Raw genomic sequence first — 17,454 nt, 5'->3', positions numbered from 1 at the left:
ACAAACGAGCGAGTGTTCAAAGTTGGGGGATATGCAGGGATTTGGGGGAGCATTTTGGGGAGGAGTAAGCATAATTAAGAGGCAGTGTATAAAGTTTTCAATAAAGAAAAAAGCATCACTCTGGTCATCGATTCTGGTGTGCCTCACTGAAATAAATACTTTTGTCTTTCTGTATACACCAAGTTCCTGGTCAGTGGCAATTATTTTCCTTTGAATTAGTGATCTGCCACATGCAATTCCCCATTTTCTTTGTGTTTATTTCTAACAAATGTACAAATCATCCCATGTAGAATGTACCTTCTAAGATCACCCTTAATCCCTGAAGCTATGCAGCCACATTTTTTTATAAACTGAGTATTGACTCTCTAACGTAGCAGAGAAGTATGGGCTGTGATGAGCTAACCCATTGTTTACACCAGCAGAGGAAGAACGGGTAACTGGGTGTACTGTGGGAGAGCAGCTTCTCCCAGTATACTGCTGCAGAGTATGTCTGAAACATGCTGCAGAGATCTCCACTTGGGAGTAATCTTTTTTGCTGCTAAGGAGGTCTTTTTTCCCCTCATTTTCTATTGCCTGTTGCCTGACATATGATCTATGCTGTGAAAAAAAAAACCCAAAAAATAAAAAAACAAAAAAACAAAAACAAAACAAAAAAAACCAACACCAAATAAACGACAAAAACACAGTTCACAGTTCCACAGGGCAGCATGCAGGCCTTGGAGCCTCTTGCATGTAGTTTTTAGTTTGCACTCTCTGCCATACAAATAGAGACTGTGAAAATCAAGGCAATCCTAGTCGATTAACATCAGGCTCTGGTCAGAGGGTCAGGGCACAGGACACGGGGCATAAGGCATCTGGTAGAGGGTACAGGGCTTCTGCTCTGTGGTGTCAGAGTACAGTGTTCTTGGGATAGAAGTTGGGATTTTTTTTTAACACGGGAGACCTGCTGCTCGATTTTCTGATCCAACTGGCAGCCTTCCATCCACAAGACGTCTGCCATTTCCTCTGTTACCTCATTTTCCTTCATTCTGAAATGCTGGGTAGCAATTGACAGGTTTGATTTCAAGTGGTTTCCATTCTCTATGAACAATATAATGTATCTTACATAGATTGTCAATTTAATTACCATTTAAGACCTGTTTTGGAGAAAAAGTAAGTATTTTGAAGTATTTTGGATATTATACAGGGTTAACATCCCTGTTATCAATACCTAAATTTCATTTACATCTGGTAACCATTTCTTTCTTTTAAGTGATACATACTATATCAAAATGATTTTGTTTGACATTGGCCCTTATCCCTGTTCACAGATGGAGGAAATAAATATTTTATGACCTCTCTGACTTCTAGATTTTTGAAGAAATTGGGTTCAAGTTATCAATTATGCAAAACCCTATCTGACATTTAAGGTTATATGACTCTTTTTTATTAATCAATTATTCTGTTTATTTACATCCCAAATCTTGCTTCCATCCCTATCTCGCCCGCAGAATTCTATATGACTTCTTTAATATTCATTTTTCAAGTCAGTGAGTAAACATCTTAGCTATCATACTCATCTACTGTTCTTTTACCATGAAAAGGGGCCACTGAAGAAAAACAATAAACATGCTAGTAGCATTAACTTAAGAAAAAGTCTTTGAGATAAAGTTTTGATACATCATTTTTATAAAAAAAAAACTTAAAAACCTGCATATCTGACTTTGTCTGTATGGGGGTTGGTTTGTGTTCAGTGCCTGCAGAAGCCAGAAAAGTATGTCAGATCCCCTGGAACTGGCGGGACAGGTGGTTATAGGTTGCCTGATGCGGGTGCTTGGAACTGACCTATGTGCGGTTCTCTGAAAGAGCAGTGCATGTTATTAACAGTGGAGTTATCTCTCTAGTCCCCAAAGGTTTCTTTTCAAACTTGATGTGAAACTCTTAGATAGTCATTAGAACTTCTCAAATTATTTCCACAGAATATAAATGTGGCCAGTAGAAATGCAGACGTGATCTCACTACAGTTAAGGCAAGCTGCTTAATTAGATTCATTCATATTCAAAAACTGGATAGCTTGCTGTCATTTAGCCTGTGTTGTTATTTTGTGTGTGTGTACATATGTATGGTGTATGTTGGTATGTGTTTGTATATGTGTGTTTTCACATACACATGTGCACTTGTGTGTGAAGACCAGAGTTTTTATTAATCATTAACCTTACTTACTTACTTACTTACTTACTTATTTACTTATTGTGATAGGTACTCTCCCTATACCTGAAGATTACTGACTCAACTAATTTGGCTGGCAAACTCCAGTCATCCATTTGTCTCAACTACCCAGTGCAGGGAACCCTAATTGTATATTAGTAATGGAAATGTAAACTCAAGTACCAGCATTGGAATCGCATGCACTTTACTGGCTAAGCTACCTACTTAGCTCTTTACCTGTGCTTTAGAAAACTATACATCATCCTGATTGGGATTATCTAGATTATCATTCTAGAAGTTTGGTTAGGGTTATATTTATAAAATTCAGAAATTGTTTTTACACAAGATGACATGGTTAATAACAGTGAGGTCATCTGCCTTGTTTACTTAGATAAAGAATTATTGCTGTACTTTCTGATGTTTCAAGTTAATTTGAATTTGATGCATGTCTGTGGAACTGGATTGGAACTAAGACATTGCATGTTCTAGGTTCACTCTCTATCTACCCTAAGCTACATTCAATTTCAGAATAAAAAATACTTTCAACAGCTGATTTTATAGTTAAGGAACGCCAATACGTTCCACAGGAATTATGTGACATTGTTTTCAACTCTATTCCAGGATTTCAATTTTACTTCTTCCATAAAAAATATCTTATGTTAAAAGAATCTCAAAACTTTTATTTTAAACATCTTTCAATCGCAGAGATTGTAAATGCTCCTTGCATTCAAACATTTCAGGCATCTTCTTACATAGTCCTTGTTCCCCAAATCACTTAAGTGTGTGTATACTATGCTCCAGGCTTCTTTTATCCAATTTAACCACCATAGCCCATGATTTTTAAGATGTTCTCTACTTTGAAGAAAACACAGAAACTCCATATAAAATTATTGAATTTTTCCAATTCAATTAATTGAAATAATTGGTCTCCATTTTAATATTCTGAAGTTGTTTTTGAAGATGTAATGATCCTGTGAAAATAAGCATATTCCTTATTTAAAAGTGACCTTATCGATACTAGTGTATTAATTGCTTGTAATAACAAACCATATTTCTTGAAACTTTATGGTCATTGCACACACACACACACACACACAGACACACACACAGATACACACACAGACATACACACAAACACACACACACAAACAGACACATACACAGACACACTCACACAGACACATACACACACACAAACACACACACAGACACATACACATACAGACACACACACAGACACACACTGTCTTACTTTAAGTTACTTTTCAATGTCTAAATATCAAAATAAGTACACTCATGAATCTTAGTCCTAAATAAAAAGTCAAAGTCAAAACTAAGAAATATAACTTAAAATTTAAAAAACAGCATCCTTATAGAGGCAGAGGAGGAATGAGGGGCTAGGGGGTTTGTGGAGGGGAAACTGGGAAGGGGAATAACATTTGAAAGGTAAAGAAATAAAATAACCAAGAAAAAAATGGTGTATAACAAAAAACAAAATTAAGGAACAAGAGAGAAACTTTCTAGATGCTACACATAGATTTTTCTCATTGGAGCCCTTCAAAGTACAAATGGGTTGCCATTCTTTCTGTATTCTTTAAGGAACGTCTTTACAAATTAAAATATACATTTTTCCACCCTCTTTTTTAACGTACAACTCCTTCTAGGCACTAACCCTCAAATTCATGGCTTCCTTGTTATTTTTGAGATTATAAATAAAATTACATTTCTCTCCTTTAAAGCTTTCCTAACATCCTTCTTTGCTCTCTTTTAAATTTGTAATTGTTATTATAATTGTATGCATATATGTGTCTACATTTGGATTCCTATAGGTAAGCTGGTGAATCCCCATGTTGATACTTGTATCTATGACTTCAGGATTGACTGTTTTGTACTGGACAAAACAGTGTGTCTTTCTCTGGAGGGCCATTGTAAGATCATTTGGAATGTGAGATAATTTGGAATAGACTTACTTCATCCAGTCGCCGCTCAGTTCCCAGGGCCAAGAGGTTATTATACTCGCGTTCAAGAATCTGCCTTGCCTGTTAACATCAAATAAAACCTACTGTCACTGAAATTACATTTTATTTTAAAAAACCCTAAAAGTATTAGTTGTAGGAAGATGCGTCATAAAACAAGTTTTAATTACAAGGTCTTAAGGTTTTAGAATCCTCTTCTTTTGTAGTTGTTGATTTTTTTGTTGTTGTTGTTTTTCTTTTGTTCAGTTGACTATAGAGAGAAACCTTTGTATGAATGGCTATAGGCAAGAAGGTTTTGCTTTAAATGTTTATTTCATTTCAATTGAGCACTTTATTTAAACTTAAAATTGTTAAACACAAAACAAGTTTGCATTGTATCGGATTATATCAAACTTAACAGTAGTTCACAAACTTGAAACTTTAGATAATTTGTTTGTTTGTTTGTTTAGCTGTTTTTTTCTCTTTTCTTTTCTACTTTTGTTTTGAGACAGCCTTAATATGAACCCAAAAAGATAGGCAGACTCTACCGGAGACTTGCTTTGAACTAGTAGTCGCCATGCCTCAGCTACTAAATTGATGGAATTATAGTCACGCAGCACAGCACGGTACCCAGTTTAAACTTCATACATTTAAGGATTCATGTGCTGCAGCTCTCAAAATGTTACTTTTTAGACTGTAAAGCAGATTGGAGGTATTCTAATTTGTGTGGGACTTTGCCGAATCATGCAATTCCCTAGATTTAGAGATCACTGGAGCACTCAATTAAATGTAAGTATAATTAGATATATAAAGAGAAGGACTCCCCCTTAGAGAAGCAGAGACCTACTGCCATCATTCACAGATGTTGTATTGGGGAAGAAGCATGGTATTCAGGTAGGAGGTTATATCATTCAAACTCCAAGTCTATGCTTTCCAAATTTTAATACTGTGTTTAGATAGCAAGTCATTACCATGTAATTAAAATTCAAGTATCAGAAACAAGTCATGAGCACATTAACTGACACAAGCCAGGTGCAGAGAGACATGTGCACAATATCTGAGGCAAATGTCAACTTTGAGCTCACAGATTTTGAGTGTAGGACAGTGGTTAATAGAGCAGAGAGAAGGAGGGGAAGAAAGGGTACTCAGTGGGCACGAAGTCAGAAGGGCGTACAGATTCAGAACAATCGCAGGTAACTATGATATATTTTGCGCTGTTAAAGCTAGAATAAATATTCTAATTCCTTTCTGACAGATTTGATCTGTAGCCCTGGCTGGCTTAGAACTCACTGTGTAAACAAGGCTTGGATTAAAGGTAAGATCAGCCTGTTCCTTTTCTTGAGTACAAGGATTAAGGCGGTGTGTGCCATTATGCCAGACAGGTTTAAAAGTTTTTACCACAACAAAATGAAAACGTCTGAGAAACTATATGTACTGGCTGGTTTTGGGTGCTAACTTGACACAAGCTGGAGTTATCACAAAGAAAGGCGCCTCCCTTGAGGAAATGCGTCTAGTCTATGGAATCCAGCTGTGAGGCATTTTCTCAATTAGTGATCAAGAGGGGAGGACCCATTGTGGGTGGTGCCATCCCTGGGCTGGTAGTCCTGAGTTCTATAAGAAAGCAGGCTGAGCAAGCCAGGGGAAGCAAGCCAGTAAGCAGTACCCCTCCATGTCCTCTCCATCAGCTCCTGCTTCCTGACCTGCTTGAGTTCAAGTCCTGACTTCTTTTGGTCATGACAGCGATGTGTAAGCTGAATAAACCCTTTCCTCCCCAACTTGCTTCTCGTCATGATGTTTGTGCAGGAATAGAAACCCTGACTAAGATAAATTGGTACCAGCATAGTGGGGTATTTCTGTGACAACCTGACTATGTTTTGGGGAGGACTATGGAAGGACAATGGAAGGACTTTGGAACATTGGATGTTAAGAGCTCTATGGAATTTTCTGTAGGAGTTTGAAAGATAATGTTGTGACAGTGCAAAAGATGGAGGCCTGGCTTGGGAAATTTCAGGAGGAAGATTAAAGACTCTTATCAGGGTCATTGCTGTTTTGATTGTGAAGATTCTGTGGTTTTGGTTAGCTGGGGCTGAAGAATCAGCTGTGGTTAACAGGAGACCAGAACCACTAAAGCAAAACCTTTGCATTACTGGGACGATTGATGCTGGTCAGCTGGTGCTAAGAAACTAGCAGTGATTAGGAAGAGACCATTGGTCCTAGGATGGCTTAATGCCCCAGTGTAAGGGGATGCTGGAGTTGTGGGGTTGGAGAGTGTGGGTGGGTGGGGGAAGTACCCTCATACAGGCAAAGGGGAGGGGGGAGGGCAGATGTGGGATAGGGGTTTGGTGGAAGGGTAACCAGGAAGTGGGATATCGTTTGAGATGTAAAGGAATGGAATGATTAATTAAGAGAAGAGAGAGAGAGAGAGAGAGAGAGAGAGAGAGAGAGAGAGAGAGAGAGAGAGAGAGAGAGAGAGAGCAGCATCATTAAGGTGAAATATTCTGGGAATTGTTCCTGAGAGCACAGAAAAGCTGTGTTCCAAAGGCATTCATGGTTATACCTCCTGTTGGCAGTCAGAATTACAATGTATAAGAGTCACTCAGGTGGTATTGGTTTTGAAATATGAAGGAGTAGCTGATGTTTGGTACTGTGAGAGGCCAGGAGGGGCCACTGGTGAAGGTGCAGGCTCAGTTGCAGTTAAAGGTCCAGGAGTGAAGGGGTCATGCCCAGAGGTTTAGCATCATGAGAAGAGCCCATGAGAGGCTATTTGTGAAAGTGCCGTCCAGTTGAAGCAGAAGTCAGCAGTGTTTTAGAGATGCCAGTACCATGAGATGACCACCAAGAATAGCAGCAGCAGTGGGGTACAGGCAGCTGGAACCTAGAAGGTGTGCTACGAAGGACAAAGCTGGAGAAGTGGCCCAAGCCCTTTGAGGAGCCCCAGAAGCTCATGAGTGGATCCCAGATATTGGACAGTTAGTTTGATTTTTGCTTTTGACTGACTGTGCCCTGATATTCTTCCCTCTTGAAGGAAGAAAGTGTTTTAGTAGAGACTTTGAATTGTAAAATGGCTTTGAATTTCAAAAGAGATAGAATATTTTAAAGGGATTGAAATTTCAATATGTAAGAATTTGTAAAGACTGAGGGACTTTTAAAGTTATTTGGATCTTGGGGATGAATAATAAAGTAAGGATTGAGGCTTAATAGCGAAATGTTTGTGTGTCAAGTTGACAAGGGGTCAATTGTACTGGCTGGTTTTGTGTGTCAAGTTGACACAAGCTGGAGTTATCACTAAAAAAGGCGCCTCCCTTGAGGAAACACCTCCATGAGATCCAGCTGTAAGGCATTTTCTCAACTAGTGATCATGGTGGGAGGTCCCACATTGTGGGCGGTGCCTTCCCTGGGCTGGTAGTCCTGAGTTCTATAAGAAAGCAAGCTGAGGAAACCAGAGAAGCAAGCCAGTAAGTAACATTCCTCCATGGCCTCTGCATCAGCTCCTGCTTCCTGACCTGCTTGAGTTCCAGTCCTGAATTCCTTTGGTAATGAACAGCAACGTGGAAGTGTGAGCTGAATAAACCCTTTCCTCCCCAACTTGCTTCTTGGTCATGAAGTTTGTGTAGGAATAGAAATCCTGACTAAGACATATATGTCTAATTGAACTGAAATAGTATTCAGTTATATATATATATATATATATATATATATATGTATGTATATATGTATGCATATGTATATATATCACATCTCATTTTACATATTACTATGTTTATAAGTGTTAAATAAGATAAATTTAATAAAAAGCAAGAGTGAATGTGAACAGCCCTACAGTTTACTAAATGTTTCATTTTTTATTAAGCAAGACCTAGTCATGAGCGACACAAAGGCTTGCCTGGGTGTTCTGCGTGGGAATCTGCAGCAGTAGAGCTAAGCTGCTGTAGTCAAAGTTCTCATCCAGGGCTATGAGCGAGCCATGCACTCCACTCTCAAGAATGTTATTGGCATATTCCCGAAGTCCAATCGCTTGGATCCAGCGAATAACTCGATCATTGCTCCACACTAAAACATCTAGGAAAAGAGATGCAACATGTCACTCCGAGTAACAAACAAAAACCCTACCTGCAACGAGCTAGAATCTGGCTCATATTAATGCTAATTTCTCTTCTCTTTAGTGCTACCAGTTCCTCTCTGTTACAGAAACATACTGTTCTAATCATCATCTTTTGTTGCAATAAATCCTGCAATAAGTTGGTATTTTCAGAATGCTTATTGTTACTGCACGTATGTTACAGCATACCTGTCATACTGAGCATGGACTGAAAGTGTTTCTTGCTACTATTCAATCAGGACCTCAGGGTCTAACTGCAGTTGCGTGTGTTGCCACCAGATGGGGATAGTTCTACTTCTCCCTGCCCTCCCTTCCCTCCTCTCCTAGTTCTCTTGCTCCTTCTCTGACCCTCCCTCCTCCCCCCACCTCCACCCCCACACCGCGCACGCGCGCGGGCGCACACACACAGACACACAGACACACAGACACACACACACACACACACACACACACACACACACAGCGTTAGTATTATGGATCTAATGCTCTTCCTTTCAAAGACTTAACTACTTCAATATTGCAGATATTTAGAAGATCCCATACTCCTACTAAAATTACATTTTAAACATAATAGAAGCATAATAAAGTACATTGACACTTTGGTATTTTTCTAACAATGTATAAATGAAAAAAGCTGTATGTACATTGGCACACACCACAGAGTTGAGTGTGCATGCCTTGTGCGGTTGAGGCAAAACCTGAAAAAAAGATTTTATTCATTGATATTATCATGTTTCTTTTATGAATCATTAGAATGATGCGTAAAATCTGTGAAATCATATACAGACCATAATGCTTTATACAAAGAAAAAATAACTTAAGATTAAATAAGGAAAAATAAAAGATTTTCTTTACTTGTAGACCAAAGATCAAAGTGTTTCCTGGTGTGAAACTGAAAGCTCTATATCTGTAGATATTTTTCTTTCCGAAAAATTATACTTAAATATATATATATATAATATATATATGTATATATGTGTAAATTTACAGAGTTAAAACTTGAAAAACTTATTAACTTGTTATAGCTTACTTATTTGTTCTTAGTATGGGTTTTCTTATGCAGAAACAAAACTCGTAGAGGGATTTTAGTCTAGCATCATAGCATGGTTGCCCCAGCAAGGGATCACATTCAAAGACCTTCTGAGTCTATATAATCCTGCTGTGATGGAGGCATACCCTGGATTGCAGTCAGGTCTGACTGGAACACAGACACTACCTTAGTATACTCCTTTCATCCCTAACAATGAAGTTTGTGGAAGGAAGCAGCCATGTTTGAAAGTGATGTCTAATGTGGGGTAGTCAAGTGATGAACCAGAAAAGACTTGACAAGAATGAATCAGAGCTAAGAGGCCCGACTTTCGAGCAATCGGGAGAAGTGCAGTTGAAGCTAGAGAGTTGTTTTAACGGCAGTTCAGTCTGTGGAATTCAAGACAGTTTTACCAGGACAGTCTTATAGATGGGTTGCAGAAGAACAGACTAGACAAAGGTGAAGATAGAAAAAAAAAAGAGAATGAGAAGGGCCAGAAGATAGAACAGACTGCTAGGGTTAGTTTGAGGCCAAGAAGAACAGGACAGCAAGAAGTTGAGGGAAGCTGGTTTGAGCAGTCAGCTTGGAGAGGAGCATGAGCCAGACAGCGGAGTTGAATCAGCCTGACAGAATTCAGAGAGAGCTAGAACAAGTGAATTTATTGAGTGGGAAGCCTCTGAGACAATTAGAAGTTCCCTACCCCCTAGTTATTTTTATACAAAATGATACCACTGTCCTATACAATAGAACTATTTTCTCAGCCATGGGTCTCATTCTGACATTAGCCTATATTATCTCTAATATTTGTATTGTTTCTCCATTGCTTCTGAGTCTCAATGCTCTTATATTATGGTGTATCCTCTATACATACCATGTCAACTTTAACTTTTAATTTGTTTTGAGAATCTTTGTTAGTATATATATTTTATATTATTACTCAGATTTCTCAGTGTAAATCTATCATCATTATTATTCTTATCTTAGCTTTCATTTTCTTTCCATTTTACAATTTTATAATTATGTTTTTTTTACCTTTTATTCTTATTCCTTACTAAGTACTTCTAGTTTATATTAGTTTGCTACAAGTCATAAAAATAAACTATACAATCTTAACTTATTAAAGTCAGCTATATCTCAGCCCTTATATTAATTTCTATGTAATATAAAGATCTTAAATCATTTTATTTCTTTTGCCCCATTACAATCATTGAAGCATTTCAGTTGCTATTTGCAATAATTCTGTGTAAAATCAAATGTGTAAAATCTAGATGTTATTACCTGAAGGAATAATAATAATTTTACTAACACATTGTTTGGTTATGTATCTATACTACATTTTGTATTATCTTCATAGTTTGTCTAATTATTTTTAATATTTATTTTCCATTTTAACTTTGTCTCAGATTCTGTTTTCCTTAAAAATGTTGACTCTGCATTTGCTATTAGTGTACTCACAGATTCCTAAGTATTGATTATCTGCACTTGGTGATGTGGACATGTTGTACCACTAGTTCAACTTTTTTTTTAAACTAATTGCTTTTAGACTAAAGAGATAACCTTTCCTCAAAAATGGCAATAAATAATCAGTTTTTCAACTTCGCAAGATGTAGATGCGTATATAAGCTTGCTTGCTCGTGGTTGGTAGCTTAAGACATATCAGCATGTTTCTGCAATTTTATAGCAAGCATAATTCATGTCATACATACAGTTAAAAAGAATTAAATGAAATAACCATGTGTCAGATTATGACACATAAACTGTTATTATAAGCTTTCTTATTCAGAAAAGCACCATAGTAGCTATAATATTATAAATATCTTTCACAGCAAGGTTATACCCTGGCATTTATACTTAGCAGGAATCCTCTTGACCTAAACAACAAATGGCTGGAGATCAATGCCAACTGTCTCTTAGCAACAAACTAAAAGTACCTTCGCAACACCTTCCTTCCTCGAGTCAGAAAAACCTGTTTTCTAATGTCAAGGTTAATTAGCACTTCCGATAATAACAGAGAGAAGTCTAGTCAGAGTTGAGAGCTATTTCTCTAAATGCCATCAGATCAATTGTTGGAAGCAAAGGCTATTCTTGATCTCACGGACACTTGTCGTATGTGGTTGTTTGTATGTAATCACAGTGAATCAAGGCAGTTTTTTTCCTCAGGGCTCCAGCCTAAGCAGCAACTGCCAAATAATAATAGAGCATTGGCCACTGGGCCAAATGAGTAATTCTCCTCTTTCAGATTGATCCAGCTGTAAAGAAGTTCATATGCTGTCAGCAGGCAAAATGAAATCTAACTGGGCAAAATACTCCAGAAAGCACACTAGAAAGTGGTATCCCATGGACAAAGTCTGCTCATGAAACAAAACATCTTTTGTTAGGTCAAACACATTTCTTTCTGGGGTCTGTCCATTAGTTCCCAAATTTTAATTCAGCTGTCAAAGAAAACCCTCGGAACAACCTACGATTTCCTGGGGTCGGAAAAATAAAGAAAAAAAAAAAAACCAAAGCAATGAACTTGACGTTGACAAAGAGAAAATACATTCTTGTTTCTTGGTAGCCAGCTAAGTGAACTGTTGGAGGAAACCGATTGTGTGTTCATCTACTCACTGAAGAACAATATATAGAAAAATATTTTCAAATATTCATCTTCATAGCATTCAAGTACAGCTTTCTAGAAGTAATATAATGTTCAAAATGGCTAGAGATAAATTTTCTGAAGTTCACAGAAATAAATGTAAGGGAAGCCTGAGACAGGTAATCATAAATTGAAATACAACAGTGTTAATTTTTAATATAGCAAGAGAGGTGACTGTAATGTACACCATGTTCATATGTAAAATAAGCCCCAAAGAAAATTAAGATTAAAAAGAGAGCTGTACCAACTTTAACTGGTTAATGTGGCATAGACTATCCTACTCAATATGATGATATGCTTGGAAGTGTCAATTCATGGATCACAGGAAATGAGAATGTAACTGATAAATAATTTCATATCTCTGCTGGATATTTAGTGTCAAGGTGATACAAGCTAAGGTCATCTCAGAGTAGGGAAGTTCAGGTTGTTGGCATTTTCATCATTAGCTATTGATTGGGGGAGGACCAGGCTCAGCCCATTGTGAGTCTTTCCATCCCTGGGCCAGTGGTCCTCCTTTAAGGATGCAGGCTGAGCAAACCATGGGGAGCAAGACAGTAAGCAGAGACCCTCAATGGCCTCTGTACCAAGCCTCATGCCTCTGGGTTCCTATCCTGTGTAAGGACCTGTATCGATTCCCTGCAATGATGAACACATGGACTTTGTAAACCAAACAAATGCTTTCCTGTTCAACTCACTTTTTGGCCGTTGTGTGTCATCATAACAAAGAAATCCTATCTAAGATGACACCTCAGTTTTTCCTCAAAAGCATTTAGACACAATAAGGATTTTTCCTATTTTAAAAAACGTGCACAGGTTAAAAATGTTTATTAAAGCGAGAGGCCTGTGGATGCTTATATCTTACATACAACACTTGTGTTCCTTTAACAATTAGAAATATCTAATAGTCTTTAGTGAAAATCTAGCATATTAGCTTTTAAATCGTGTTTTCTCCTCTGTATTACGGTGAACAAGTAGTTTGATATGACAGTGTCCCAAAATTTTCCTGTGCTGGATGCTCGTGACTATACAATATGCTAGAGTGAAATTAGTGTGAAACCCTAAAGAGGATACTTCCCTTTTAAAGGGAGTAATGTGATTCTTGCTAATTCTCATAAGAGGGCTGTTTAAATGACTGAGTCTGGTCAGATCCAGAATATTATCAGCAAAGTAATTGTATATAACCCCTGTTTGCTTCCCCGTTGTCAGCCACCATGAGTTTATGAGGGCAAGCCAGATAGATGCCTACAAAAGTCTGTGCTATCCAGTGTGGATCTTCAGCCTCCTGAACTGGGGGACTCACCTTTTCATTTGAAAGTTAGCTAACATTGAATATTTGTTATAGTAATTCAAAACTGAATGATAGAATGGTTAATATTAATTACAGTACTTTTCAAATGCACCTGCAACAGTGACTGTCTTTGTACACAGAGTTATTGCATCATAACCGTGCATCATAACCTAATTCTGAATTAAAATTATTAGTTGGCTGGTGAAGTTTAGAGGGAAAATATTTATAGAATTTATACAATATATTTGCAACGTATTGCAATATATTTTATAACTATTTATGAAAAATTTTTGAGTGCTGAAATTAAATTCAAATGCTATAACCAGGATAAAGGGGTTTAGCAACAAAATACTATGTTTTCTGAATTATAATGACAGCATTTGTCTAAAAGTTTAGCTAAAAGGTCTAGGTCTACAGAAAGCCATTTTAATTCGATATTTTTAATTTACATTTCAAATGTTATCCCTGTTCCCTGTCCATAACCTCCCTATCCCATCCCTCCTCCTCCTCCTTCTATGAAGGTGTTCCCCCACCCATCCACCTACCCCTTCCCACCTCCCCACCCTGACATTCCCCTACACTGGGGGGGTCCAGCCTTGGCAGGACCAAGGGCTTCTCCTCCCATTGGTGCTCAACAAGGCCATTCTCTGCTACATATGCAGCTGATGCAGAATACATAATTAATAGGTTTGAAAGATAAATCTAATTCCAGAAAGTCAAAAGTATATCCCAAAAATGATTGACCCTATGATGTAGTAATATTCTTTTCTCTGTTATAATTGGGGACAAAATAGCAACAACACCTGAAATGTATGAAATACATTCTGATGATGTCATCAAACATCTCACCTTATGTTTAAGTACAGAGATTGCACATCTCCACAGTAGAGGCATTTGTTCCTAAAGGAGAGCACGTTACCTTTTATTTCATGTTGGCTTGCTTCTCGTCTTCTCTCTAGCTCTTTCCTATCATAATTCAATCTTTTCAAGCACATAATTCCATACTGTAAACTTGTTCTATTTTCATAAAGGAGAAAAGAGAACATTAAATTGGATAAATAGGTGAAGAATATTCTGTTATTAAATATGGTCAACTCTACATTACTTCTAGTTGGACATGTGTATCAATTTCATTCACAATTGCATCTTTCCATTGGGAAGGATTAAACATAATTACCTCAAGAATAAAATGTTTACAAAATAAATTATTTGAAGAATATGATATTCATAGTTTTGACAATAATTATCCATCGTTCCATACACATCTATATCTATACATGTACATGACTATAGATCTTATCCAAACAGTATTGCAGTTTTCTTCAACTTGGCATGTCTACAGTTCACTTTAGCAAGTTAATATTTTACTTCTTGACAAAGAACTTAATGACCTTCTTTAGAGACAGAAATAAATTTATAGGAAATTATCAACTCTCTAGGTGATTAAGTATTAAGTAGTGAGGCAAAGTCCCAAACAGGAACAAATAGCTACAACATTAGAGACAGACAAGTGTGTGATAAGGAACAAGCCAGTGTGTACTAAGGCTCTGCAGAGAGAGTGCTGTGGGAGAGAAAACTTCATGACACACAGACTAGGAGACAAGAAAGGTTGGGCTCGTAGGGGGACAGGGACATTATATATTGCACTCCAGTACTGTGGATGATATTTCAGAGGTGTAGTGATATTGAGGTATACCTTGTAGAGTTGAAATTCGACCTAGAAATTAAGGGGCAAATACTATAGCATACTTGCACTCCATGTGTGAGATGCAACTGGGGAAATTTTCCAGAGGAGGAAGGGGTGGTGAGATGAGGCCTACTTGTCACTTTGGTTCTATTTGGTGAGTAATAACTGTACAGCATGTAGGACACAGAGAAATGGTGATCCTAGGAGACAGGAAAGCATTGAGGGCTCACAACATTAATTATGAAAAGAAAACCTCACAGATGCCCAGAGAAAATAAATAATAAAATTAGAGTTAGTAATGATACATTCAGTACTATTAGAAATAATGCCATAGAAGAATATGACAGGAAAATAAAAGGGCTTCCAGGATTAAAAGTAAAGATCATAGACTATCATTGATTGTTCAACTGTTTAGCAATAGATTTATATTCAAACACAAAAAAGTAGAATATATATATAGGAAATTATCAACTCTTAGGATATATATATATATATATCCCGGATGTACTTCTATAGTATACATTCTACTGACAAAACTATGACACAAACATCTGAAATCCTAGAAAAAGGAACATGAATATATGTCTCCCTAAATGCATATATTGAAGCTTTTACTGCCATATCCCAGAATATGACTGTGTTTGGAGTGGGGACCCTTAAGAGTAAAATAACATGAATGTGGTTACCAAGTATACCCTGACCCATTCTTCTAAGAAGAAAAAAGTTGGAAAATCACAGACAGTAAGAATGAGTACTTACAGAGGAGGGGTCTTGCATGTAGACACACAAAATTCTTCTAAAGACCTGCCTATATCTTGATCTTAGCCTCCATCACCTAAAGTAAACACTACCAGGCTATAGCATAGTATTTAACAAACAGTTTAGAATTCATGATAGCTGTTTGACACCTGATAGCACATAAATAAAAAATATTTTCCCTTCCCACACATTTACAGCTTTTAAACAAAAGAATAGTAGTTTTTTTAAAAAGGTAATGTCCTAATAACCATAATATTAACATATGTAAAAATCAGAAGCATTACTATATATGCTTTATAGTTATAAAGCATATATACTATATGCTTTAAAGAATTTCTTCTATTTTCTTCTAGTATGTCTTTACATGGTTTATAACCACATAGCTTTACATGCTGAAACTATCGTTATTCAGTTATTCTTCATAAAAAGTTTTTCTTTCATTTGCAGATGAATTTTTGTTTCCTTTTCTGTGTGAGAATTCTCTTTGCATGCATAGGTGTGCACCATGTACATGCCTGATACTCATGAAGATAAGAAGAGAGTATCAGATCACCTGGAACTGCACTTATTAATGGTAAGAACCCACAATATGGTGTGGGGAATTGAGTCTGGGTCTTCTGCAAGATCAACAAGTGCTCTTAATCATTGAGCCATCTCTCTACCCCATATATAACTTTCTTATATAAAATAAAATTATAATCAGGAAAAAATAAAGTTATACACTATAAGACTAACTCTTCTGATCAACGGAATAGAATTGAAGACCCAAAAATAAAGCCACAAACTATAGACACTTAATCTTTGACAAAGAAGCCAAAAATATATAATTGAAAATAAAAAGCATCTTCAATTAGTGGTACTTGTCTAACTGGCAGTTGGTATGTAGAAAAATGAAAATAGATCCATATTTGGTACCTTGCACAAAGCTCAAGTCCATGTGGATCAAGGACCTCAACATAAAACCAGATATACTGAATCTAATAGAAGAGAAAGTGGGAAAGAGCCTAGAATTCATTGGCATGGGGCAGGGGAAGCGGGGGTGGGGGGGTAGTATTTCCTAAACAGAACTCCAATGGCTCTATGATCAAGAATTGATAATGGGACCTCATGAAACTGAAAAGCTCCTGTAGGCCAAAGGACATAGTTAATAGGACAAAATGGCAACCTACAGTTGGGGAACAAAAATCTTCATTAACCCCTCATCTGATAGAGGGTTAAAATCTAAAATATACTAAGAACTCAAGAAGCTAGCATCCAAAAGACAAACTCTTATATTGACCTTTGAAAACAGTTCAGGGATATATCATAAACATAGTTCTCCATGAGAAAACTATTCAGCGTTATGCCTGAACACTTGTTGCAAGTAGATTTGTCATATCTTGTAAACAGTAAACATTTTCTTTCTTCTGTTCCATTTGTGTGTGAGAGTGTGTGTTTGTGTTTGTGTTTGTGTATGTGTGTGTGTGTGTGTGAGAGAGAGAGCTGCATATTGTTTATATATATTTATTATTTTTCATTTTATTATTATTTTTATTATTCATTTTATGATTGAGGAAAACCTACCGATGGAAACTATCCACCATTTTTAAATGGACACGAAGATCCTTTTTTGTGAGGTGATCTAACATTCTTGCATCAACCAAGCATTCCATAAAGTAACTTCTGTATTGCGGTAATCCCAGGCTGGGAAGCCATTCGTTCCCGATCCACTCATGGTTCATATCTCCATAAGCCAGGGTCTGTAGAAAAACCGGACACTGGAATTGTTTTATAGCAGTCAAGTTTCTGAACCAATAAAACGAGATGGTAAATGGGCG

General features: G+C 37.0%; 1 protein-coding gene across 18 annotated transcripts in view; it reads right to left on the bottom strand.

Annotated features, from left to right (window-relative positions):
• Positions 1–17,454, bottom strand: part of Ppfia2 (PTPRF interacting protein alpha 2) — a 460,024-nt gene that overhangs the window by 5,428 nt on the left and 437,142 nt on the right. For 13 of the 18 annotated variants that reach the window (XM_032911955.1, XM_032911963.1, XM_032912051.1 and 10 more), the window contains 4 exons: positions 17,201–17,394; positions 14,111–14,208; positions 8,026–8,201; positions 4,158–4,226 (listed from right to left, as the gene is read on the bottom strand). In XM_032911955.1, coding sequence (XP_032767846.1) covers positions 4,158–4,226; positions 8,026–8,201; positions 14,111–14,208; positions 17,201–17,394 — 537 coding nt within the window. The remainder of the gene's footprint in view (positions 1–4,157; positions 4,227–8,025; positions 8,202–14,110; positions 14,209–17,200; positions 17,395–17,454) is intronic. The other 5 variants (XM_032912081.1, XM_032912007.1, XM_032912088.1 and 2 more) reach the window with 1 other exon arrangement.

This window comes from Rattus rattus, chromosome 1 (assembly GCF_011064425.1).
Source record: "Rattus rattus isolate New Zealand chromosome 1, Rrattus_CSIRO_v1, whole genome shotgun sequence".
Classification (NCBI taxonomy): Eukaryota; Metazoa; Chordata; class Mammalia; order Rodentia; family Muridae; genus Rattus; species Rattus rattus.
Note: the sequence above shows the minus strand (reverse complement) of the source record. Positions and strands in the feature narration are given on the sequence as shown.